The 26,495-nt window shown below is 40.7% G+C and overlaps 2 protein-coding genes across 4 annotated transcripts in view; one reads left to right on the forward strand and one right to left on the reverse strand.

Moving 5' to 3' along the window:
* Window positions 1-3,108: 3,108 nt before the first annotated feature.
* On the reverse strand, window positions 3,109-12,562 carry ENY2 (ENY2 transcription and export complex 2 subunit). Of its 2 annotated transcripts, XM_004011781.4 has the most exons (5): window positions 12,412-12,562; window positions 11,000-11,076; window positions 7,160-7,230; window positions 5,877-5,951; window positions 3,109-3,370 (listed from the first exon to the last, which is right to left on the reverse strand). In XM_004011781.4, exons 1-5 carry the CDS (start codon window positions 12,415-12,417, stop codon window positions 3,294-3,296), a joined length of 306 nt encoding a protein of 101 aa, XP_004011830.1. In that variant the 5' UTR covers window positions 12,418-12,562; the 3' UTR covers window positions 3,109-3,293. The 2 variants fall into 2 exon arrangements, with proteins under 2 accessions (XP_004011830.1, XP_060249462.1); XM_060393479.1 differs by having other exon boundaries at window positions 3,109-5,951.
* A 202-nt stretch (window positions 12,563-12,764) lies between these two features.
* Window positions 12,765-26,495, forward strand: part of NUDCD1 (NudC domain containing 1) — a 91,739-nt gene continuing 78,008 nt past the window's right edge. For both annotated transcript variants that reach the window (XM_004011783.5, XM_012183961.4), the window contains exon 1: window positions 12,765-12,993. In XM_004011783.5, coding sequence (XP_004011832.2) covers window positions 12,876-12,993 — 118 coding nt within the window. In that variant the 5' untranslated portion in view covers window positions 12,765-12,875. The remainder of the gene's footprint in view (window positions 12,994-26,495) is intronic.

Here is a 26,495-nt window from a genome sequence, read left to right on the forward strand (position 1 = left end):
GTTTAAAAAATTATTTTCATTCTCTCCAGGGTCAGCATTATCAAATCTATTAAGCAGATGAAGAAACTGAGGCAGAAGTCAGCCTTACCTGATAATTCAATGTAATAGATGAGATCACAACTCAAATTGTCTAATTGCACCTGTTAAGTTTTGTTGGCAAATTCATCCAATGACTTTTGTGTGGTTTCTGATGATAAATACGAGGGTCTTATGAAGCCAGAGTAACATGAGATAGCCATTTACAAGAAGGGTTAAATCACATGTTGGATCATTTCCAACATCAGCTACTGAGCAGCTGTCACAATTCTCTGGAGTTAGATGGAGTCTTTTTTTCAAGTTATGTAAGTCCCATATCCAATTACCAATCCCCAGCATCACCCAGGCCCAGGCTTGGCACTACTCAACCAAACGATATGCTTGTGGTGCCAGAGCAAAGCGATTACATAAATAATTTACTTGGGTCTTCTTTAATCCTATACAAGAGAAGCTTATGGTAACCCTAATTAGTATTTTACTCACTCGGCACAGTCATGTAACAGTAATCTAATGAATTTTCAACACTGAGCATGAAAGGGTGCAAGATTTTTAAAAGATGTATTCCTAATTTAACATAAATCAATGATGTGAGTCAAGATACATACAAAGTTGGTTTATTTGAAAGATATCAATGGTTCTAGATGAAAACTACAGGATAATTTCTAAGAGGTCAAAAATAAAAACCAAAAAACCTAGAGATAGTGGGGAATTTCTCAGTATTATCATTTTAAAGGTAGGCTCTTTAGTATTTTGAATTATTTTCAATTCAGCTATTTTTGTTCCATTTCAAAATATTTTCTATTTTCTCATATTTTCTTTTGAGCTATTAAACTAGTATCTCTATGAGCAATTTTTTATTTGCTTTCATATACAGTACTATGAAATAGAAACTAATTGTTCAACATTTATGTACCACTTAAGGTTGTTTCGTTTTTGATAATTGGTAGCATACTGGTGAATATAACTATCATTGCTTTGGATCATTGCTTTATAAGAAGTGAAACAAAATCTTTTCAGGTAGTTTTATGATTTTGTGTGCCTTGGACTCAAATTTTCATAATTAAGTCATTTGTTCAATGACTACACTTAAAACATAAACTCATCAGAAATTTGTATCTCTAGAGCATGATCCAAAAATTAACATGAATGCTTTCCTCAACTGCACTCAACCATATTGTTGCCTTCCTTTTTTGCTCCCATGTTTGTTCACTAGTTCATTCATGTGTTAATTGCTTTGTCCATTCACCCACAAGTAAATATCATACAAAATAGTCATGTTTTTCCCCCTCCAGGAGTTGCATGCTCAAGTTGGAAAACCACTGTGTTGAACTCAGAACAGGTGCTTCTCATAGAAAAAGTGGTAGGGAATCGAAACAGAGCAAGAAACATCAGAATATTTTGGTAACAAGAAGCTGAATTCGGAAAGGCAAGTAGGAATGAGTTAAGTAGGAGGGCTACCCAGTTTGGTGAATTTTCTACTCTATTAGATATAGCAACTTGGCGCTTTTTAGGACTCTTAACCAGAGAAATAAGTAAATGGCAGTAAATGGCAGTTCAAGAGGAGCCTAGGTGATATGGCTGAGCTTGAACTTTACCCACTGAGAAATTTCAAGTAGGGGAATAAAAATGACCAGGCTTGAATTTTATAGCAAGGTCACTTAGGCAGTAACGTGGAAGATATATTGGAGGAGGCATGGAGCAACTGAAGCAAAGAAATATTAAGAGCCTACTGCAGTAATCTGGGCTTGAACTCAAGAGGGCCTAAGAAGGCAGGTAGTTGACAGTTTACAATCTTGTGACACTCAAAATGGCCTTGATTAGCAGCATGAGCACGTTAGAGAAGCCTGTATGAAATACACAATCTTGTGCGATATTCCTTACCTTCAGAATCAGTGTTTTAACAAGTTGAAGTAATCTGGTGGCTCAAATGGTACAGAATATGCCTGCAATGCAGGACACCCAGGTTCAGTCCCTGGATCGGGAAGATCCCCTGGAGAAGGGAGTGGCTACCCACTCCAGCATTGTTGCCTGGACAATCCCAGAGGAGGCTGGTGGGCTGCAGTCCATGAGGTTGCAAAGAGTCGGACACGACTGAGCAACTAACACTTTCAGGTAATCTGTATGTCTGGGAGAATCATTCAGAGAGAATAGAAACACAGTATGGGCAGTTACTAGAGGAAAAAAAATCACTCTTAGGTGTGGTCAGTTTGAGGTGTTTATGGAACATTCAAGGAAGCTGATCCATAGCAGTTGAGTATATGGATCCTGAGGCTGGGTTGGAGATGCAGTTTACCATTTATCAATGTTAGTATTTGAAGCCATGGTCCGACCCAAGTTTCCTGGGATCTGCCCAGGAAATCATATCATTAGGCAGAGGGCCCAGAGGGAGCACTAAGAAACATCATTATTTAAAGTTCCATATAGCGAAAGGTATCCACAAGAAACAGGAGGTTCCAGTGGGAGGTCTAAACAACGTGAGAAGTGGGAAGAGGTCCAAGTGGCAGGATGGTCAACATTCTCATTTTCCAGCAGAGCTCACACAAGAACAGACAAAAGTCCATGGATTTGGCAATCTTGATGTCAGAGTAAAGCTATGGGTGGAGATTATTTCCCATTAGTTCGTTCTTGACCTTAGTATGTGGGGATGCAATTTAGTTTCTGTTTTCAAAGTTCAGATGAGTAGAGTATATGAGAGGAGCTTGGTATGGAGCCACTTTGCAAATGTTCTCTCTTCCAGTAAGATGGTAAATTCTTTGAGGAATAAGGAAGGCACATAAAGATGAGTAAGACCCAGTCCTAACCCTCAGCGTTTATAACAAATAAGAAATAAGGTATCCATAGTACAAGATGGGACATATATTATAAAATATAGGGATTCAAAAGAGGCATATACTACATCCAAACAATCAGAAGAGGCTGCTGACTTCTCCTAAACTGTTAGTACAGAGATGTGCTTACTTAACATTTACATACTTAACACTTAAACTGTATTAATTGCTGACTTTTCTCTCAACAAATCTGATGAATTATTAATAAAGTCCCATTTATTCCAAAATCCAAGGAAACTTCAAACTCATTCATGAGATATTTATTAAAATAACACATTTAGGGAAAAAAATCAATACAATGTATACATCATTACTGAAAACTGTATACCATCATACAAAAAAGGATTTTATTTTGGGAAATCGATTCCTAATTTATGGCAAGTTTTACTTTAGAAATAAAACCACAAAACAACACAATCTAATTCAATCTTAAAGGCTGGCATGCTGAGCAAGGAATGTTCTTATTCTTTGTAGGAGTTCCTTCTTTACACTGTCAGGTACCAGGGCTGAAATATAAAATAAAAACATAAGAGTAAGATGATTCCAATTAATATTTATCAATTTGAGATCTGGTATTTTATTTAGGATTACCAAGTGAAAATTCATAACCCTCATGCTTCAATAATAAAAAAAAAAGACATCTGAGAAAATAAAATATATTTGAAATTTATTGTTTGAAAGAACTATCCAATACCTAAAAATATACTGCACATGTGAAAATTCTTTACACAAGGAATAGAAAAGGCCTTTCTGAAAGAGAGGCTGTAAAAGATTGCTAAATCTGATTCAAATGCAACTTAATAAGCCTGGTTAAAATCAAACAAAAAAAGGAGAAAGCACTCTTACAAAAACAGGGTAATCTCTCTACTATACAATTTCTTCAACTTGATAGGAAGAAGATCAGCAGGCTTACAGAAAAATGATGAAAGGAGAAGCACACAGTTCTTGAATGTCAAAAGAATTTAACTTCACAACAGAACTGAAAATTAAAACTATCATTCTGAGAGCATATTTTTACCAATCAGATTGGCTAAAATCCAAAGCTCACCAATATATGTATTGGCAAGACCGAGGGAAAACTGGCCCTGTTACATTGGCTGGTGGGAGAATAAATTGATACAGCATATTTGGGGAGATAATTTGGTGATACTGTATTAAAACAAATGCATATATCCTCTTGAATCAACAAAGATGCAAGAGCTTCAGCAACAGTTGTTTCTGTCATATGTTCATGTTTCAAATCTTGAATCATGTGACTGCCTATATTATCTACTCTGAATATTAAACCAAAAATAGGGAAATGGGAGTTCCCTGGTGGCCTAGTGGTTAGGAGCACAGGCTTCACTACCATTTGGGCCAGGTCCATTCCCTTTTTGGGGAACTGAGATCCTAGAAGCTGCAAGGCACAGCCAAAAAAAAAAAAGGCGGGGGGCAAGGGGGCAGGGGGGAAGCCCTGATCCTTGAAACTTAATATTAAATGTCAGTTATTAAATCTACACTATTTCCCCCCTTTTTGGCTATTAATAAATAAGGACAAGAAGGAATTAACTTTAACCTCTAATGTTATTTGCTTGAATCCAGAGGAAATGAAATCTTCATATATAGTTCAATATTTCTACAAAAAATTCCACAAATGACAGAAATCAAATAAGACAGATACTCCTCTTTATAAATTTAGTATAAACCTGCTGAGAAATAAGGACTACATAATTAAGTCCACTGGAAATGTGATCAATATGTATATTAAATATACTTTTACTCAAAATTATGATGACTGAGAACAGATCAGCTGCCTTGGGGTTACGGATGAGGTGTGACTATAAAGGAATAGCTTGAGGGAGTCTTTTAGAACGAATCCATACAGCTGTATAAAGTTCACAGAACTGACATTAAAAATGTTAATTAAAAAAATACTTTCTTAACAATAAAAAGAAAAGATTTATTTTTACTTTTCTTTTTTGCTAATTCTCTAGCAGGGGAGCTATAAGGGATTGAAATATCCAACACAAAAGCACTGAAGGAAACACAGAGATAATTTCTACCCTGTTAACAGATTTACTTCTTAAATGTTAACAGATTAAGCATAAATTACAGAAGAAAAGTAGAAACAAAATATAGAAATTTATTTAAAAATATAAATCCCTGGGGAGGGCAATAAATACTGCCCCCTCCCTGAACTATGATTGACCGACAAAGTTCTGTTTTGAAAGATGGCTGGACAGGACCGTGGGGTGCTACAGCTCTCTCCAGGTGGTAGCAGTTCAGGGCCTAGTATTCTCTGGCAGTAACTGTAAAGTGATTTGCTTTTCACACTTCAGCTCTTCTTACTTTTTCTGTGTGAGGAAACTACGAATGGGCTATCTAGTTTACCTGCTTCCACTTGTAACCACAACCACCCCCTACCGCCTTCCTCGAATGAAAATAATCTAGTTACACCTAATTACTGCATGCAGACTTAACATATTTCCGCTGTTTCTTTTGGTTTCTCTTAACAAGGAATTAAAGAGAGAAATTAAGAAGGCAGCTGCAGTGTGAGTCTTAAACAAGAATTACCCAATCATGAAGTTACTTATGGAGCTACCAGATTCTTAATTAGACATCCAAGAAGACAACTTTGTTTATTTTTAATAAGGAAAGCGAGCAATGACTCAGGGGCTGGTGTAAAATGCTGAACTATGACACATAAGGCTAAACTTAACAAATCCTAGCTTCCGGTAATATTTGCCTCTAAAAAAAAAATCCCAAGTTTTAGAAATTATCTGGTTTAACAACCATATCAACTTACATGTGTATATTGTTTTAAGAGTACAAAACATTTTATACCTCGTTACTCAAAACTGTGCAAGAAAGTTGGCGAGACAACTATAACTCTTCCCAAAGATGTAAGTATACCCACATAATTTTAGAAAGAGTGCTTTTCCTTGTTAAAAAAAAAGAAAACCTGAACCAGCAAAAGAGAAAACAAATCATGTCTTAGCCCACATTTCCTTTCACACAATTTGTATTCCTTACCTCTGCCTTTTGGTGTGATTTCAGCCACCAAGTCATCAACAGTAACGTGTTCTAGTCCCTTTTCTTTAATTACCTCTTATGCAAAAGCAAAAAACAAATCATATCATTTAAAATCATTATCTGTAAGAAAGATTTTCATAGAGGAAGGGTTAAGATCATGTTTTTAGAGTCCAGACTGGTCTTTAAAAAAAAAAAAAAAAGAGGATACTTCTTTTTTTCGTTCTAATGAAGATTTAGTTCAACCTTAAACACAGCATGTATTCACCAGATTCAAAACGTAAGACAAATAGTTGTAATAAGTAGAATGAATTTGAACTGTAAATTCAAACTGCCCAAAATTAAAATATGGAACAACTCCTTTGCTCCTTTCTCTTCTCTATGCTGGACCAAGAGGAGGAGGAGGAGGAGGAGGAGGAAAGGAGTTAACACTTACTGGACCCCTATTAAGTGCTGGGTGCTTTGCAATATTTAATATTCACAATTATCTAATGGCCTGGGCATTTTTCCCACTTTGAAAGTGAGGCAAGTGACACTTAAAAATTAAATAACTCATTCAAACACGACTTGAAATCCAGCTCCAGTCTTACACAAAGGTCTATTTGAGCTTGAAGTCTACGCTTTTGTTAATTTGGCACATTGCCCTCTTTGGATTAATGATATAAAGTCTCTATTATCATTTGTAGAAACCATTACAATGAGAATTCATTATAAATCTCCAGAATTCCATCATGCCAAAAGCTGAGCCAGAAAGGACAGAGGCTCACCTTAGTGACTTGTGGAATCTAGCTAATGGCATCATCATCAATACCCAGTAATTTAACAAGCTTCCACTTTATAATTTAAAAAATAGAAGTAATTTTCTAAGAGCTTTTATAGATGATTTTTTTCAAAAATAACACTGTTAAAGACAGGAGATAAAATTTCTATAAGTCTGCCAGCCATAACATGCTTAACATGTTACTAAGAAAAACTGACTAGGAATCACTAATGTTTCACTTCCAGTAGGCACACTGAGAAAGGTGGGATATTTCATGCCAGAGGAAATCTTGCCTCAAGTGTTTTAAGAGAAACACAAAGAAACATTTCTAAAATTTAAGAACAGGTATACATATGATCACTCAGTGCAAGCAGTCTGTACCACATGATTCAATTTTCTATTTGTGTAAAACTATGCTTGAGCACTCAATACATTTTAAAATACTGATTATAATTCACTAGTGAATTTCAGACTCACACAGTTGAGAGCAATGGAATTAGCTTATCTTCTAAATCAAACTGATTACCTTTACAGTGTGCCTTCAACTGATCCTTCCAGCCACATTCAATTAATTTAGCTCGCAGCAACTCTTTGAGGCTGTTAAAAAAGAAGTGTTTCCAAATTAAACTACAGCAGCGTACAGTATCTTAGACAGGAATGTTTGAAGCAAAGCTTCCCTGTTCAATGAAAAATCCCCTGCCTTCTGGTTACAAAACTTTTAATTTAAACATGGCCTAATCTTGGTTCTATCACTAAAAAGTTCTTTGATCTTATGTGAGTCATTTAAATGCTGAGCTTCATTTTCATCATCAATAAAATTCAGTCAAGTGGATGGGACACAATACTTAAGAAACCCTACTTGGGCCTTCTTAACACACTTTCTACTTCCCTCCACCAACAGGAATATTGTGGGGTTTGTACAACTTCAAAAGGGTATTAGTTGAGTTTGAAGCAGCTGTACTTTTGAAAGCTTCAAACCCCAGAATCCATTCTTTAACTACAAATTCTTAACTGTTAATTATCTTACTGCCCCATTATATCTCAACCGTATAGATTCCCCCCTCCCTTTTTCTTATTACCCTTCTAAATTATACATTAGCTATGTTATATGTTAGTAGCTCAGTCATGTCATGTCGGGCTCTCTGTGACCCCATGGACTGTAGCCTGCCAGGCTCCTCTGTCCATGGAATTCTCCAGGCAACAATACTGGAGTGGATAGCCATTCCTTTCTCCAGGGGATCTTCCCAACCCAGGGTTCGAATCCGCGTCTTCTGTGTTGCAGGCAGATTCTTTACCGTCTGAGCCACCAGGGAAGAACTTTAGTTACTACATTAACTATGGTATTTCATTAATTCTAAGTCTGTACTTTCCCATATTTTAACAATCCAGTCATTGGCCTATCATAATTTAATTGGCAGTATTTTCTTTTCTTAATGGTTAAAAAAGTAATGGTATGTATTAAAACTGATGACATCATGGGTGCAAAAAACCTACTGCAAAACCTACTGTTAAAAAGCCTCAATCTTCATCCTAAATCATCTCATTTCTCAGCTTAAACATGTCGAGTCACAAGCCAAACTGCTTCTTTTTCAATATTCCTAACATTCACTACATGACATTTCCATCTTGATGTTTAATTAAGTCACTTAATCTTAATAGGGCCAAAACCCAACTCTTGCTTCTCTTCCACCTCAAGCTGTTCTTACCAGAAAGGCAACTCCATTCATCTTGGTGCTCAGGCTAGAAACCCTGGCCGCTGCCCTCACTCAGTAATTTTGATAACACTAATATCCAATCTATAAGCACATCCTACTGGTTCCAGTTTTTAAATATATACCTGAAATTCAAATGCTTTTCACCACCTCTGCCATTACTAGCTAGTCTGAGCCACCATCTTCTCTTGACTGGACTGCTGCCACAGCCTGCTGACTTGTTCCCCTGCCACTTCCCCTGTGCACTTCCTTCTCCTCTCCCTGCTCAAAACCCTCCAGGGAACTCCCAGTTTACCCAAAATGCAATTTCCAGTCTTTACCAGAGCCTAGGAGACCCTGCATGGTTTGCCCCCTCCCCAGCGATGTCTCTGACCTTACTGTTTCTCTCCCTTACCCAACTGACTCAGTCTCAGTGGCTTCCATGGGTTCCTCAAAAGGCCAGGCAAGGAATGTCCTGGCAGTGCAGTTATTAGCATGCAGTGCTTTCACTGCAGGGCCCTGGGTTCCATCCCGGACGAAGGACTGAGGTCCCAAAGGCGTGTGAAACATGGCCAAAGAAAAAGAAAAAAGCCAGGCAAGCTGTTTCAGGACCATGGCAATGAGTCTCCCCACTCCCTCAAATCTTTCTGATCTCTTTATCAGTGAGGTCCACTTTTTTTCCTTTCTATAACACACCTGACTATTCTCTGCTTTATTTTTCCTCTAGAACTCCTCACCATCTGACACACTGCACGTGTATTTTCTGTCTCCTTCCATTAGAATGTAAGCAGTATAAAAGAACAGGCTTCATTTTGTTCGCTATTGTATCTTCAGACCTTAACAGGACATGGCAAACGGTAGAAACTCAGTAACTTAAAGCTACGTGAATGAAGACAAATGAAAAACAATAATACATAATCCCCTACAGCCATTACTGGCAATACTATCCTCTTGGTTTCCCAAGGCACTGTTCTAGAGGCTTTCTTCTTCCTCATTCCTCATATCAAGGGTTGTTGATTTTACTTAAAAAAAAAACAAACAAACCGTAAGTTCTTTCCTTTTTTGCCATTTTACTTTTCGCCTGATATTATCTTCTCAATCTATCTTTAGTCCTTCAAATCTCCTTCACACTGCCAAAATAACATTCCTAAAGTGTAACACGATCTAGTCAGCCTCTTAAAATTTTTTAATGCCTCCCACCACCAAAGGATAAGTCAACAAATGTTTTTGCAAACCTACCACCTATTTTTCTGCCATTTCTTTGACAGCAAAAACACTCTACAACTCTGGTGTAAGAAATCTGGGTAGGGGCTCTAGCAATGGAAATGTGAGCTAGGCAAGGTGGATCATGAATGGCCTATTACTGAACAAGGATGTAACCAAGTTAAGTACATTGCTGAAACTACTAGGAGAAAGAGTTTTAGCTGGAGATGTAAATTTTGAGCTCCTAATTCCTGCCACCTTGTGCGTAGTGCCTTCTGGAAAATAAAGCCAACAGAGGAAAGCAGATATGAGACAGGAAGATAAAGACATATTCTTGGTGACAATTTTTGAGAGACTCGACCCAGTGGTGCCTGAAGCACCTTCAAACCCTAGACTTTCAGTTACACGATATTATACATTTCCATTAGTTGAGCTAGTTTCTCATCCTTTTTAATGGAAAGATTTCTGATTATACAAAAACCACATTTCTCCTGTCCACTGTCTTTCACATTTTAATTGCACAGTTCTCCCAGAATATTATCATATTAGAACAAATTTCTTTGACTTTGCATATTTGTTTCCATCTGCCCAGACTGTCCTTTCTCTTTTACTGTGCTGGGGAACCACTAATTCGACTCTCCCAGGTGACGTAACACTTCCACCATTCTGGAAGACTTCACCATTCTGGGAGACTTCACTGATCACCAGGTAGAAACTGAAAGTTCCCTCTTAGGTTTCTCTCATACAATTTATCACCCTGCTCCTGGAAGCCTTTTTTGATTCTTTAGCCTCTCCTCTGCACTTTCAAACCTGTTCATTCCTCAGATGTTTACTTGGCCAATTATGAGCTAGGTATGATGCTGGGTATAGTTTCTGCTGTGGAGAAACTCAGATTCTACTTATACAAACTAGCAAAGTAGGCCAGTATAATACAAAGTGATTAAATGCTATGATAGAACAAGGTATTTGGGAATTAACAGATTCCTAGAAGAGATGATATTTAAGTTAAAACCTGATAATGAGCATCAAATTAGCTAAAGGTGGGGGGGAAAGAAGAATATTTCAGAGAGTAAAAACAGCAAATGCACTCTAAGGATATGAGAGCTTGGTAACTGAAACTGGTTCCATTATGTAGACTCTCTTAAAAACTGGGCAACATTTTATCTCCAACAGCAGTTATTTGGGTATGTATTTTTCTTCTCCTTTAGTTTACACATTTTTTGAGAGAGAGTCATTTCCTGTTCATCTTTGTATATACATGATTCACTTCCTTCCAAGTCTTGCCATATTTAACAGACCTGAACATTTTTTTAAAATTGATGTTAGGAATTGAAGTTTTGGATAATCTCAATTTTCTGTAATTATTTCTACTAACATCAGTATTGTTACTTGGTAACTAGATTCTTTGTAATATAACAAAATTATAGTTTAAAGATGTTAAATGTAGTTTATTAACACAATCTATTACTTACCGTTCTCTTTCTCCAGTTTCTATCAACTTTTGGTTAATCGCTGCTCTCATCTGCGCATCTTTGTTCATCTTGCTAACCTGAACATCAACATGTATTTTCAGATATAGAACACTTACAAAGCATTGTCTTCTAAATCCTCTAGGCTAGCACCTCAACACAGGTAACATTCTATCAACTGAAGGGGTGATAAATTTCAACAATGTGTTGACAATGTCATTACTCTCAATATTATTTACTGTTTCCCAAGAAGTCATAATGATGAACTTTACAATTCCCCTCCCATTTCCCTTCATTAATAAGTCTTTGGATAACAACAATTACTGTACATTTATTAAATGCATATGTGCCTGGCACTGAACTAATGTGTTTTTATCTCATTTAATTCCCAGATCTTATTCTTTTATGTAAGTAGTATTAACACAGTTTATATTTTACAGGTGAGGAAACTGAGGAACCAAGATAGAAAAATGAACTCAGATACTGTGACCCCTGTTAATCATTTCTGCCTCTTAACTAAATGCATTCAAAATTTGGGGGAAGCTATATAACCTGAATATCAATAAAAGATTAAGTACGGTTGGTGACAAAATTTCCAGATAAGGCTCTTAAGCGCTTTACTTTTCACTAGGATGTACAGAATTCCAACCGCCAAACTAGCTGTGTGTGGGTATGTTCTTTATCAAAACTTGCAGGTTGGGATAAAGAAAAAAGAAATCTCAACTAAATTCCTAACTTAGAAAATCCTCAATTTTCAGTAAAAACAAACAACCAAAACGGTGTAAAAGTAAGAGGAAGGTTAAGTTGTAAAACTTGGAATAAGCCAACGTTACCCTACTTATCTGGGCTTATCTGTCACTAACTTGAGAACTTTTGTTGTCTCCCAATTCGCCGCCTATAAGAAAACTGAGAGTGGCGGTGAGTTTTCAGAGTTGTGTGTTTTTTTTTAAATGCAACAGGAAAAAGGAGAGGTTGAGAAAGAACTAGTATATGTTTGCTTTTGCAGTTGCAGGCTAACATTTTCAAAATAACACTAAGATCTCCAGTCAGTACCTTCCCTAGAACACTGAACTTGATTTTGCCTTCGTCCCGACACTACGGATAGTGACCTTGGACAAGTCAGTTCTTAAAAGGCCTCAGTTTTCTCACTTGTAAAACAAGGGCGCTAGGGGATTCCTCCCAGTTCAGACGTTCTTTGGGAAAATAGAATAGGGCGGAGACAGCGGGAGAGGCGGGAGGGGAGGAGCCAGAAAACAAAGCGAAGACTGGCTTCAGGCCAACTCCGGTAGCACGCCCTGTCGGAGAGCCCTACAGGCCCGCGAGTGCGGGTCGGGGAAGCTAACGAGAGACAGCACATCGAAAGGAGCCTGGGCTGGGCCCGGGTCCCGGCCCTGAGGACCACGGGCATAGCTCACCACCATCACCGCGGGCGAGGGCCGTCCCTTCCCAGCGACGAAATGACCCTTGCGCTGACGACCGTTACCTACCACACTCTTCGGCTGCCCGGACCTAGACCCTCAGTAGCTCGGGCACCTAAGCACACAGAAAGCTAGCACACGCATTTCCGGGGCGGGGTCTCGCCACCCTGCCTATAAAGTGAGAATTTAACCAGCGCGGGCCGCCTCCTTGTCGCTCAGCCTTCTGGGTAAGAGAGTCCAGATCCTTCTGTCGTACGGGCATTGAGTTCCCGAAAGACTACATATCCCAGCATGCAACAGAGGCAACTTTCTCGTGGGCACTACATTTCCCAGACGGCAGGTTACGCCGCAGTGTTTTCTGGGATGAGAACCACGCCGCCTCCAAGCCACAGTGCTACCAGGGAAGCGCGGACCTTTCAACGAGAGCTTTACTAATTCTCACGCTGCGCCCCTGGAAGGCAATGGAGGTGGCTGCTAATTGCTCCCTGCGGGTGAAGAGACCTCTGCTGGATCCCCGCTTCGAGGGTTACAAGCTCTCCCTCGAGCCGCTGCCCTCTTACCAGCTGGAACTTGACGCAGGTGGGAAGCGGCGGCACCCTCTCGCACTCGGTTCCGTTCACCTTTCGGTTTCCTTCGGCGCGACCCAGCCTGCATTTTCCTCTTTTTTGACTTCGGTTAGCCAGGCGACTGTGGCTTTCCTCACGGTCAAGCCGGGCTGGGGTTTACCATGGCTTTCTCTGGAGAATGACGCCTATCCCCGACCCCCAAGGGAGCCGCCTTCGAGTGGCTCTGGCGTAGCAGGGCCGTGGGTTCCGCCCTCAGCTCTGCTGCCCGGGCTCCGAGAGCCGGCCTGGGGTACTGTCTAGGCCACGCCGCCTGTCGGTCCTGGTCTGATCCCTGCTGCAGAGAGTGCTCAGGACAGGCTGTGCTGTTGGAGCATCCTCTGTGTGCGTTGAGAAGCCACACCTCTTTGGAAGATCTTCTGCTCTTGTACTCTGGCTGAGACCCAGTTCTTAGAAGAGAAACTCTATTGCAGTTATAGGCTGTCAGATTGAGGACTGTCGTAGATTACAGCTCGAGAAAAAATTGGAGACGAGTTGGTTTAGTACCCATACTTCTACTACTTTTTTGTTAATCTGTCGGTGGCGGGAATAATCATCCGTGTTTTTACAATGTAACGAGTGGCATTTTTGTTGACGATAAAGAGCCCAGAAATTGCATTTTTAATACACCGCCCTGCTGATTCTGATTCATGTTGTCAGTGGATCACACTTTGAGCGATAGAGTTAATAGGTTTTATAGTATCAAGTAAGTGTTTATTCATTTAATGTATAAATTATACCAACTCAGCAACCTCTCGAGACCCTGTTTTATGTTACATGCTGATACAATCAAGATGAATATGATACAGTAATGTAAAGTTGCTATTGTCTAGCTAGGAAGAAAGATATAAGCCGATAATTACAAGAGGATGTGGTAAGGCAGTGATCAGGATATGTACAGAACAGTAATGGTGTCTCCATGTTTCTCAATCCAGCCAGAGACATCTAGGAAAGCGTCTAGATGAGGGAGTTGATATCTCAGTTGGGCTTTAAAGAATAGGTAGGAGTTGATCCGGGTAAGAGAAAATGAGCTTGCTGTTTCTTTTCATTCCCTTTCTCCCACCTTACATAAATAAATGATAACTCCATGTTAATTAGCCTTGCATTAAAAAACCACCTCAAAACTCAGTGGCTCAAAACAGTAAGCAGTTATTAGTGCTTATAAGTCTACAGGTGAGCTAGGTGGTTCTAGTCATGACTTGGCTTTCTCATACATTTGTGGTTCTCTGGCTATAGGCTGCTGTAAGATGGTTTCAGATGCTCTCCTCTTGGTTTTCCTCCATGTGGTCTCTCATCCAGCAGGCTGCCACGGGCTTATTCCAAGAGACAAGCAGTGCACAAGAGGTTTTTCAGGCTCTGCTCTCAGTAAGTTTGCTGTTGTTCCACTGGCCAAAGCAAGTAGTATAATCAAGCACAGAGTGGGTATGTATGGGAAGACTTCTAATGCAGGTCGACATAGTCGTTTGTGCTTTAGTCATCTTTGGTGTATTTCTTGTTTTGTTTTTTTTTTAATCTCTACGGGGAAAGAGCAAATTAGCCAAGATCAGCAAATCAGCAGTGGTCAGGCTCTCGCCCCACAACCTCTCGCTCTTGCCCCACGTTTTGTGAATACGTAGTTATGTAACAGCTGAGATCATTTATTGTACTGTGCACGTTCAGTGCCCCGTATAAGCACCACCTGAGAAGCCTTTGCGGCTGCGTTATAGCTGTGTCCACTGGGTCAACCATGAGAGGAGAAAATAGTGTGTCTGTTTCTATGGCTGCTGTGCCAGTCAGGAGACAGTAAACGTGTCTGCCATTCCTACAACTCCTTGAGTTTTCTTCCATCATCCCTGCTCATGCTTTGCCTGCCATGGTTCAACAGTGTGCACAGTGAGGTACAGTGAGATAATCTCCTATTCAATTTCTCAGCAAAGCCTGTCAACTCAAGATCTTGTCTTCTCCATGCCTCTACCCTGCTCCAAATCATTGATATCTCTCACGTGAACTATAGTACCTTGCTGACGAGTCTTCCTGCTTTCGATTTTGGGCACCTTCATTCCATTCTCTTTAAGGCAGTACTTGTTATAGTTTTTAATTCTTTGTTTATTTGATATCTGTTTCCTCCACCTCCCGTGGTGTTTCTCTTTTGCTCAGTGCTCACTCTGTAGAGACAGTGGTTGGCATAGTTGATACTCAGTACACTGAATGAAGAAGAGAAGTTATTGAGGTCATTCCATTCCTGGGAAAGCCTGAGCAAAGGGGAAACAATTAGACTCTATGAAGGGCACTACTGCAGTGCTGTTTTGCAGGAGCAAAAAAAATCTGCTGGGAGAGTGAGAAGATTTAGATAGGTGAAGGCACTTTTTATCTTTGGCTTTTTTTTATCCTGTGAGTCAGTGTTTCCCAGACTTTTCCATGGGCAATTACAAAGTAAAGCTCAGCTGTCTTAGATTTACCAGCTTGTTAATTTCCTTAGTGGAGCTGTTTCTTAAAAACTGTCATGTCCTCACCCACCTTTTCATAATCAGAAGGATATTTTGACATGAAAAAAGCAGGAAGCAAACTGTCACAATAAGTATTCCTCGAGTACACTGACTGTGAAAAAACTAAGATATTCTTTTTCTCCCTCATTTCACCAGTATTGGTCTTAGATTATTGTTTGGGATGCACAGGTGGAGGTGATGAGATGTTATTTACATTAGGGTCTTAAGTAGAGAAGGGAAATCGCTAAATTGGGGATTGAATAGTTTACTCTTTGGGGCTTCCCCCGTGGCTTGGAGGCAAAGAATCTGCCTGCCAATGCAGGAGACATGGGTTCAATCCCTGGGTCGGGAAGATCCCCTGAAGGAGGAAATGATAACTGACTCTAGTATTCTTGCCTGGGAAATCACATGGACAGAGGCACCTGGCAGGCTACAGTCCATGGGTTTGCAAAAGAATCGAACACATCTTAGCAACTAAACCACAACAAGCTCACTCCTAGGCTCTAGGAGATTGAGTTTGGACGATGAGGGGAGTGGAGACAGGGAGACCAGTTTGGAGGCTTTGCAGTAGTTCACATGAGGAGCTTTCATTAAGAATTACTTGAGGACAATGAAGGAGAGGTTAATTCTTTTAAAAACTGCCATTTTTAGAGAGAGTGTGAGATGATTGAGCTGCTCCTCCTGATGGTTTGATTTCTTTTATAACCAGCCCAGGGGGTTCATATTAATGCAACAAACTGTTGGCAGGCACCTGTGGTGTGTGAAGCTCTGCAGTTGGGATGTGAGAATGAAGTTGGGGTGTCTGGACTCGAAGAGCTCAGAGCATTGAGTTTTATTCTCTTGTCTTATGTGTTGTTCAGTTCAGTTCAGTCGTGTCTGACTCTTTGCAACCCCGTGAATCGCAGCACGCCAGGCCTCCCTGTCCATTGTCATCTCCTGGAGTTCACTCAAACTCATGTGCATTGAGTCGGTGATGCCATCCAGCCATCTCATCCTCTGTCGTCCCCTTCTCCTCCTGCCCCCAATCCCTCCCAGCATCAGGGTCTTTTCCAATGAGTCAACTCTTGCATGAGGTGGCCAAAGTACTGGAGTTTCAGCTTCAGCATCATTCCTTCCAAAGAACACCCAGGGCTGATCTCCCTTAGAATGGATTGGTTGGATCTCCTTGCAGTCCAGGGGACTCTCAAGAGTCTTCTCCAGCATCACAGTTCAAAAGCATCAATTCTTCGGCACTCAGCCTTCTCCACAGTCCAACTCTCACATCCATACATGACCACGGGAAAAACCATAGCCTTGACTAGATGGACCTTTGTTGGCAAAGTAATGTCTCTGCTTTTCAATATGCTGTCTAGGTTGGTCATAGCTTTTCTTCCAAGGAGTAAACATCTTTTAATTTCAAGGCTGCAATCACCATCTGCAGTGATTTTGGAGCCCCCCAAAATAAAGTCTGACACTGATTCCCCATCTATTTCCCATGAGGTGATGGGACCGGATGCCATGATCTTCGTTTTCTGAATGTTGAGCTTTAAGCCAACTTTTTCACTCTCCTCTCTCTTTCATCAAGAGGCTTTTTAGTTCCTCTTCACTTTCTGCCATAAGGGTGGTGTCATCTGCATATCTGAGGTTATTGATATTTCTCCCGGCAATTTTGATTCCAGCTTGTGCTTTTTCCAGCCCAGCATTTCTCATGATATACTCTGCATATAAGTTAAATAAGCAGGGTGACAATATACAGCCTTGACGTACTCCTTTTCCTATTTGGAACCAGTCCATTGTTCCATGTCCAGTTCTAACTGGTGCTTCCTGACCTGCATACAGATTTCTCAAGAGGCAGGTTAGGTGGTCTGGTATTCCCATCTCTTTCAGAATTTTCCACAGTTTATTGTGATCCACACAGTGAAAGGCTTCTGGCATAGTCAATAAAGGAGAAATGGATGTTTTTCTGGAACTCTCTTGCTTTTTCGACGATCCAGTGGATGTTGGCAACTTGATCTCTGGTTCCTCTGCCTTTTCTAAAACCAGCTTGAACATCTGGAAATTCACGGTTCACGTACTGCTGAAGCCTGGCTTGGAGAATTTTGAGCATTACTTTACTAGTGTGTAATTGTTCTAAAACCCACTATGCTACCCCTTGTGACGCTGCATAAACAGTAAATGTCACTCTGTCTTTTTCTATCTCAAAGAACTAAGCAATAAAAATCTTTTGTATAAAATGTAACTGCCCTTTGACCTAGCAATTCCATTTCTGGGCATTTCTCTTATATATTTTTTTCCCCCTAGACTCTCCACTCAGTAAATGTGTATATTTTCACTTAGCTAATTCATACTCCATTCTTTGATCTTGGTTTACAAGAAAGTCAGATTCCTTTCTTGGCTATTAGAACCTATACTATAAAATCTGTACAAATTAGAATATGTACTTTTCCATAGACCTGATTCTTCATAGACTATATCAAATTTCTCAGCATTTGGCGTCTGTTTTCTCTGCTAAGACTATATTCTGTGTTGAGAGTCCTGTATCCATCTTTTTCAGTGTTTCATCTCTGGGGCTGAAGCATGACTGATTAGTAATAGATGATTTCATATCACAACATTAAACAGCTTTTTTTGTTCAGTCACTCAGTTGTGTCTGACTCTTTGCGACCCCATGGAAACTACAACATGCCAGGCTTCCCTGTCTTTCACTGTCTCCCGGAGTTTGCTCAAATTCTTGTCCATTGAGTCAGTGATGCCATCTAACTATCTCATCCTCTGTCGTCCACTTGTCCTCCTGCCCTCAGTCTTGCCCAGCATCAGGATCTATTCCAGTGAGTTGGCTCTTCACCTTTGGTGGACAAAGTATTGGAGTTTCAGCATCAGTCCTTCCAGTGAATATTCAGGGTTGATTTCCTTTAGGATTGACTGATTCGATCTCCTTGCTGTCCAAGGGACTCACAGGATTCTTCTCCAGCACCATAATTTGAAAGCATTAGTTCTTTGGCACTCAGCCTTCTTTAATATCCAACTCTCACGTTGGTATATGACTGATGGAAAAACCATAGCTTTGACTAAATGGACCTTTGTTGGCAAAGTGATGCCTTTGCTTTTTAAATATGCTGTCTAGGTTTGTCATAGCTTTTCTCCCAAGGAGGAAGTATCTTAATTTCATGACTGCAGTAACCGTCCACAGTGATTTCGGAGCTCAGGAAAACATAGTCTATCGCTGTTTCCATTGTTTCCCTATCTATTTGCCATGAAGTGATGGGACCGGATGCCATGATCTTAGTTTCGAATGTTGAGTTTTAAGCCAGCTTTTTCACACTCCTCATTCACCTTCATCAAGAGGCCCTTTAGTTCCTGTCCGTTTTCTGCCATGATGGTGGTGTCAACTGTATATCTGAGTTTATTAATATTTCTCCCTGCAGTCTTGATTCCAGCTTGTAGTTCACGCAGCCTGGCATTTCACATGATAATCTCTGCATATAAGTTAAATAAGCAGGGTCACAGTTCACAGCCTTGACATGCTCCTTTCCCAATTCTAAACCACTCTGTTGTTTCATGTCTGGTTCTAACTGTTGCTTCTTGATGTGCATACAGGTTTCTCAGGAGGCGGGTAAGGTACTCTGGTATTCCCATCTCTTTAAGACTTTTCCAGAGTTTGTAGTGATACACACAGTGAAAGACTTTATCGTAGACAATGAAGCAGAAATAGATGTTCTTCTGAAACTCTCTTGCTTTTTTGTGTGATCCAGCGGATGTTGGCAATTTGATCTCTGGATCGTGTACCTTTTTTGAATCCAGCTTGTACATGTGGAAGTTCTTGGTACATGTATTGTTGAAGTCTAACTTGAAGGATTTTGAACATTACCTTGCTACAGGTGGGGCTTCCCTTGTGGCTCAGCTGGGAAAGAATCCGCCTGCAATGTGGGAGACCTGGGTTCGATCCCTGGGTTGGGAAGATGCCCTGGAGAAGGGAAAGTCTACTCACTCCAGTATTCTGGCCTAGAGAATTCCATGGACTGTATAGTTCATGGGCTCACAAAGAGTTGGACACGACTGAGTGACTTTCACTTGCTACATGTGAAATGAGCTCAATTGTGTGGTAGTTTGAATTTTTTGACATTGCCTTTCTTTGGGATTGGAATGTGGCCAGTCCTGTGGCCACTATTGAGTTTTCCCAATTTGCTGGTATATTAATTGCAGCAGTTTAACAGCTTTACTGAGATATAAATGACAATAATCTGCAGGTATTTAAGTGTACAGTTAGTTTAGATGTGTGTCTGTATACACTTAGGAAGTCATTACCACAGTCAAGAAATTAAACTTAGCCACATCCCCAGAATTTCCCTTGTTCCTTTCTGTATCTGGCCCAGAGTTAGTTAGGGAACAGGGAGGAAGAAAAAGGCAGAAGTGATCTCCCCTTGTAGCCCACCAGGCTCCTCTGTCCATGGGGTTTCCCAGGCAAGAGTACTGGAGTCGGTTTCCATTTCCTTCTCCAGGGAATCTTTGCAACCCAGGGATCGAACCCAGGTCTTCTGCACTGGCAGGCAGATTTTATTTTATTTTTAAACCACTGAGCTACCAGGCACGCCCCTAAGGTTTATAATGTACATCTTTAAATTATTACATGATGCATTCAAATGATATTTTATTATTTCATGTATAGTTTGAGAACCAAAAGTATACTTCCATTTCTCTCCTGTATGCTATTGTCATGCATTTTACTTTTACATATTGCTATAAACTTATGTTGTTGATCAGTCTCTTAAGTTGTGTCCGACCTTTGGGACCTCATGGACTGTAGCACGCCAGGCTTCCCTGTCCTTCACTATCTCCTGGAGTTTGCTCAAACTCATGTCCATTGAGTCGGTGATGCCATCCAACCAGCTTAACTTCTGCCACCCCCTTCTCCTCCTGCCCTCACTCTTTCCCAGCATCAGGGTCTTTTCCACTGAGCTGGCTCTTTACATCAGGTGGCCAAAGCATTGGAGCTTCAGCATCAGTCCTTCCAGTGAATGTTCAGGGTTGATATCCTTTAGGATTGACTGTTTTGATCTCCTTGCTGTCCAAGGGACTCTCAAGAGTCTTCTCTAGCACCACAATTTGAAAGGATCAGTTCTGAGGCGCTCAACATTTTGTTTAAATAGTTAATTACCTCTTAGAGATGTAAAATTAGGGGAAAAAATCTTAACATATTTACTCATATGGTTGCCATTTCTGGTGCCCTTTGTTCCCTTATGTCGATCCATAGTGTTACCTGTATAATTTTCCTCTGCCTGAAGGACTTTTAATATTTCTTATAGTGTGGGTCTTCTGGTGATGAAATAGTTCAGCTTTTGTGTGTCTCAAAATATTTTACCCTTATGTCTTACTACTTTTATTGTTTCTCATGAGAGATCATATGTTATCCTTTGTTCTTTTATGCATGATATCTCTTTTTCCTCTGGCTGTGTTTAAGATTTTTCTCTGTCATCCTGACTTAGAGTGGTTTGATTATATTGTGTGTGTTGATGTGGTTTTCCTCATGATTCTTGTGCTTGGGGTTTGCTGAACTTTCTAGATCCCTGAATTTATAGTTTACATCAGTTTTGGCAAGTTTTCAGCCATTATTTCTTCTACTCTTTTTTTTTCCCCCTGCTCTGTTTTCTCCGTTAAGGAATCTAGTTACCCATTGTTTATTTATTTATTCATTTTTGGCTGTGCTGGGTCTTCGTTGCTGCCTGCTGTCTTTCTCTAGTTGCGGAGCACAGGCTGTAGGTACATGGGCTTCAGTGGTTGCAGCCCATGGGCTCAAGAGTTGCAGCTCACAGCTCTAGAGCTCAGGCTCAGCAGTTGTGGCACATGGGCTTAGCGGCCTTGCAGCATGTCGGATCCTCCCGAATAAGGGATTAAACCATTGTCCCCTGCATTGGCAGTTGGATTCTTAACCACTGGACCTGCAGGGAAGTCCTTGTTAACCCATTTTTAGATTATGAGAAGTAAAACACCAGCTCATCAATGCTCTTTTTATTTTTTCTGTTTTTGTTGTTTTGTTTTTTGTTTGTTTTTGGGCATGCTGCGTGGCATGCAGGATCTTATTTTCCAACCAGGCAACCTGTGCCCTCTAAAGTGGAAGCTGCTGCTACTGCTGCTAAGTCACTTCAGTCGTGTCCGACTCTGTGTGACCCCATAGACGTCAGCCCACCAGGCTCCCCCGTCCCTGGGATTCTCCAGGCAAGAACACTGGAGTGGGTTGCCATTTCCTTCTCCAATGCATGAAAGTGAAAAGTGAAAGTGAAGTTGCTCAGTTGTGTCCTACTCTTTGCAACCCCATGGACTGCAGCCTACCAGGCTCCTCTGTCCGTGGGATTTGCCAGGCAAAAGTATCGGGAATGGGGTGCCATCACCTTCTCCGAAAGTGGAAGCACAGAGCCTGGACTGTCAGAGAAGTCTCTTAAGTTTGCTTAATTTTGGACAGTTTCTGTTTTCATGCCTTTAGTTTTACTCTTCTTTTCTGGTGTCTGTTCTGTCATTAATTCCATCCAGTATGTTTTTCATCTTAGTTTTCCTCTCTAGAAGTTTGATTTAAATGATTTTAATATCCTTCATATCTCTAGTTGTTATTATGAACATTTGGAATGTGCTTTAATCAATACTTTAATGTTTTATCCTGCTAATTATAACTTCTGTGACCATTATCTGTTGGCATCTGTTGGTTGATTATTCTCTTCATTGTGGGTTTTGTTTTCTTTCCTCTTTAGGAAACCTGGTAATCTTGGATGCAAAAAGTTGTGAATTTTACTCTATTGTATCCTTATAAATCGTCTTGAACTTTGTTCTGTGATGCAGTTACTTGAATTTATTGCATTAGCTTCCCTGGTTCTTGCTTTTTTAAATTTATTTTTTAGCCTAGTCTGGAGCCGTGCTGAGTCTGTGGCTGATTATTCACCACCTCTGAGACAGGACTGTTTTGTGTATTCTGCCTATGAATTAGTAGTTTGCTCTGGTCTACCTAATGGGAATGGTCGCAGCTCCCAGCCTTGTGTGAGTTCCCATCTCTGTTCCCTCTAGTCCCTTCAGCTGGTCCTTTCCCTGGCCTGGAGTGGTTTCCTCAAACATGTGCCATTAGTCGTCTGCTGGATATTTGAGAGAGGCCCTCTGCAGCTCTGTGGAGTGCTTGCTCTGCAGCTGTCTTCTCTGATACTCTGCCTGATGAACTGTAGCTGCCTTGGTCTCCCCAGACTTTTCAGTTCAGATTCCTCGACCCAGGGAGTCGGCCATGTTCTGCTTCACTCGCCCCTCTTTGTGCTGTGGGGCTGGACACTCAGTCAGGGCACCAAGCTGGGGTACACGGTAGGGCTGACCTCATTTGTCTCTCATCTCTTAAGGATCACTGTCCTTTGTTGCCTGTTGTCTCACGTCTTGAAAATTACTGTTTTATATAATTTTGTCTGATTTATTTTGTCTTACTAATTGTTTCTGAGGGAAGAATAAATCTGGTCACTATTATTCCATCTTGGCTGCTCAATACATGTTTTTAAGTGAGAGTAGTTTCTGTAGAATGTTAGAGCTGGAAACAAAATTGAAATGGATTCATGAGCATAATGAGAAAATGGGAGTATAGACTGTTTATTTAGAGAAGTTTGAGAAATACAGGGCGGAAGAAAGCTCTGCTTTGAGTGCAGAGCAGAGGAATCCTTTCTCATGTGTTTTGTGAGTGGCGGAGTTTTCGACATACTAGGTGAAGGAGAAGGGGCCAGTGAAAAGGAGATAGATAACCTGAGGAAGGACCCAGAAGAGGCAGAAGAGAAGGAAGTCATCAACAGCTATGTGAGAATTAGCCTTGGAAGGGAGAAGAGGAACAGAGGAATTAACACTCTTCTCAGGCATCATATAGCAAATACTAATCATGTTTTTTAATATAAGCCTGTCAATAACTTATAGGGTAAGTATTGTTCACTTCTATGACAGGTGAGAAATCAGGGTAGACAGTTAGGTAACTTACCCTTAAGCTGCTCATCAGTGGATAACCTGACCCAAAAGCAGACGCTCTTCCTGGTCGCTGGGCTGTTTCTTCAAGGCAAGGAGAATAAAAGCTGGTTAAAAAAATTTAGGCAATAATTAAAATAAAGGGAGAGAAAAGCCGTGTAACCATTGTTTTGTGTAAGTTTACTATAAAATTCATGCCTGTTCTTCTGGAGGAAAATTTGAGGGAAAGCAGATCTAAGTATGATGGTACAGAAGCATTATTTAAAAGAGTTCAGTGGGAGCAGTGCTGCTGAATCTAGCCTTGCCTTGTTCTGTACATTTGCTTCAGAACTAGCTCTGCAGACTTGTGCTCTGGCTTCTTTACATCTTTATATGCAAAGAGCAGCAAACTCAGCAACTAGGTGGAAAGAAGATAAATGGTCTATGAAGTGACTTTTGTAAAGTAATTAAATCCAATTGTATATTCTGAAAGGACAGGAAGCTGTCACTGTGGCCATTGTTAGCATTCCTTGGCCAGGGACCACGTCTGTCTTATTTGCCAGTATTTGCTCAATGCCAAACACCATGTCTGGCACATAATAGACATTCAATAAATCAATTTGTGAATGAAAATCTAGATTTTTGAGGTCCATGCATGTTATATAAGAAAGTTAGGTAAAGATTAAGGGAGACTCCCCTCTTGTTAGGCCCCAAGTGCTTTTTAAAAGAATAAGGGAAAAGGCTTTTCCAGCAGGGCTCTTGCGGTATATTTCCAATAATGAAATAGTTCACTTACAGTGACTTGTTAGCTCTTTGCTAAAGAGATCGCTCACCTTCAGTCAACTCAGAGCCAAGCTAGCTTGGAGACTCCACAGAAGAGCCCTGCCAGGGGTTAAGCTCTGTCGCATTCTGGATGTTGCTTTTCTCCTTTCATTTCCTCTACCTGCCTTTTTATACTTGAGATGACTGGCATGATAAATGCAGTAACTTTAAGTATGTAATGTTCCCTTTTCTTGTGCCCTAATAAATTATATGAATTAATCTTGTCAGGATGCAGCAAGACTGAGACTGTTTCATGGTTCCCTAACACGGTTTTCCAGATCCGTGCATTCGCAGTCGAGCACGCATTTGTACTAAGGCAGAGGGCTGAGAAGTTTCTGGCGTGTCCAGCATTGCCCAGGTCTTTGGCACAAGTATGAAGAAGATGGATTTGTTGTACCATTGCCTCATGTTGCTGCTTTGCGCCTCTGTGTTAGCGTGTATACTCCCTGCAGTGTCGCGTTTAATCCACACAGTGGTGCTAGAATACCAGGAGTTGTTTCTAATCAGTGTATATGTATTTTTACCTTCCATATGAAATAAACACTTCCTCGAGTTATGTAATAACCGTTTCCTCGGCCTCTATCAAATCCATCATAAAGTTGCAATGATTTTACCTCTGGAGGTCTCTAAACTTCAGCCATTCTTACCTGAATGACTGCAGTAGCATCCTGGTGGGTCTTCCAGGGTTTTCTTTGCTCTGCTCTGTTTTCCATATTTAGTTATAAGTAAACCTTCTGTCAGAGAAGGCAATGGCACCCCACTCCAGTGTTCTTGCCTGGAAGATCCCATGGACAGAGGAGCCTAGTAGTCTGCAGTCCATGGGGTCGCTGAGGGTCAGACACAACTGATCGACTTCACTTTCACTTTTCACTTTCATGCATTGGAGAAGGAAATGGCAACCCACTCCAGTGTTCTTGCCTGGAGAATCCCAGGGATGGGGGAGCCTGGTGGGCTGCCGTCTATGGGGTTGCACAGAGTTGGACACGACTGAAGCAACTTAGCAGCAGCAGCAAACCAAATTTGAATCTAGACCTTACACTCCTACTTAAAAGCTCGTAAGTCAATTATTACATTGAGTTTATCAGCAAAGATGAATATAGCAAGGCCTTTTGTGATCCACCTTCTGCCCAGTTCTCTAGCTTCATACGTCTGTAGCCTTTCCTCGTGCAGTTCTCCTTGTGATAAGGTGGGTGGGTGGGTGTGTGGGTGTGTGTGTGTAGGTGTTCTTTGTGTGTGTGTGCTCAGTCAAGTTGGACTCTCTGACTTGTTTTTTGAAATCAAGATTAAGTTTTTCCTTCTGCTTTTGCCTGCGTGTGTGTGTGTGTTGGCGTACTTTGTGTACTCAAGTCAAGTAGGACTCTCTGACTTGTTTTTTTGAGATGAAGTTTTTCCTTCTGCTTTTGCCTGCTATCCTTTGCCAGTGATAAGTAGGGGTGGGTGTGTATGTGTATGCTTGCACTCAGTCAAGTCAGACTCTTTGCAACTCCATGGACTGTAGCCCGCCAGGCTCCTCTATCCATGGGATTTCCCAGGCAAGAATATTGGAGCGGATTGCCATTTCCTGCTCCAAGGGATCTTCCCAACCCAGGGATCCAACCTGTGTCCCTTTGGCTCAAACTTTTGAAAGCCTTCATTAATCTCCCCAAGTAGATCAGCTTCCAGTGTTAGTGGTTCTTACAGTCTCCAGTAATTTTTCTCTGTACAGTTTATTTTAGTTTAATTATATATTTATGTGATTAATTATATACATATATAAATTTATATGGGTCTTCCCTGTGACTCAGCTGGTAAAGAATCCATCTGCTATGCGGGAGACCTGGATTCTATCCCTGGGTTGGGAAGATCTCTTGGAGAAGGTAATGGCTACCCACTCCAGTATTCTGGCCTTGAGAATTGCATGGACAGTATAGTCCATGGGGTTGCAGAGTCAAACATGACTGAGCGACTTTCACTTCACTTCACTTACATTTATATATAATGTATTTATTTATTTGCCTAACGTCCATTTCCCCACTGGATCACAAGTGTTAAAAAGATAGATTCTGTGATCTTATGCCTATTAAAATATTTGCTGAATGAATAAATATAAGTCAGTCAGTACTCAAGATGGGTATTAGAAGTAGGGACAGGTGAGCATTTGGGGAAAAAGATGAAAATACTTGCAATTGGAATATATTAAGGTGAGTTTCATAATTAAGTAAAGTACTGGCCAAGCATAGTCTACTTATGTATTTCCTTTTGGAATAGAAATTACTTCTAGGTTATG

Source organism: Ovis aries, chromosome 9 (assembly GCF_016772045.2).
Source record: "Ovis aries strain OAR_USU_Benz2616 breed Rambouillet chromosome 9, ARS-UI_Ramb_v3.0, whole genome shotgun sequence".
NCBI classification, from domain to species: domain Eukaryota; kingdom Metazoa; phylum Chordata; class Mammalia; order Artiodactyla; family Bovidae; genus Ovis; species Ovis aries.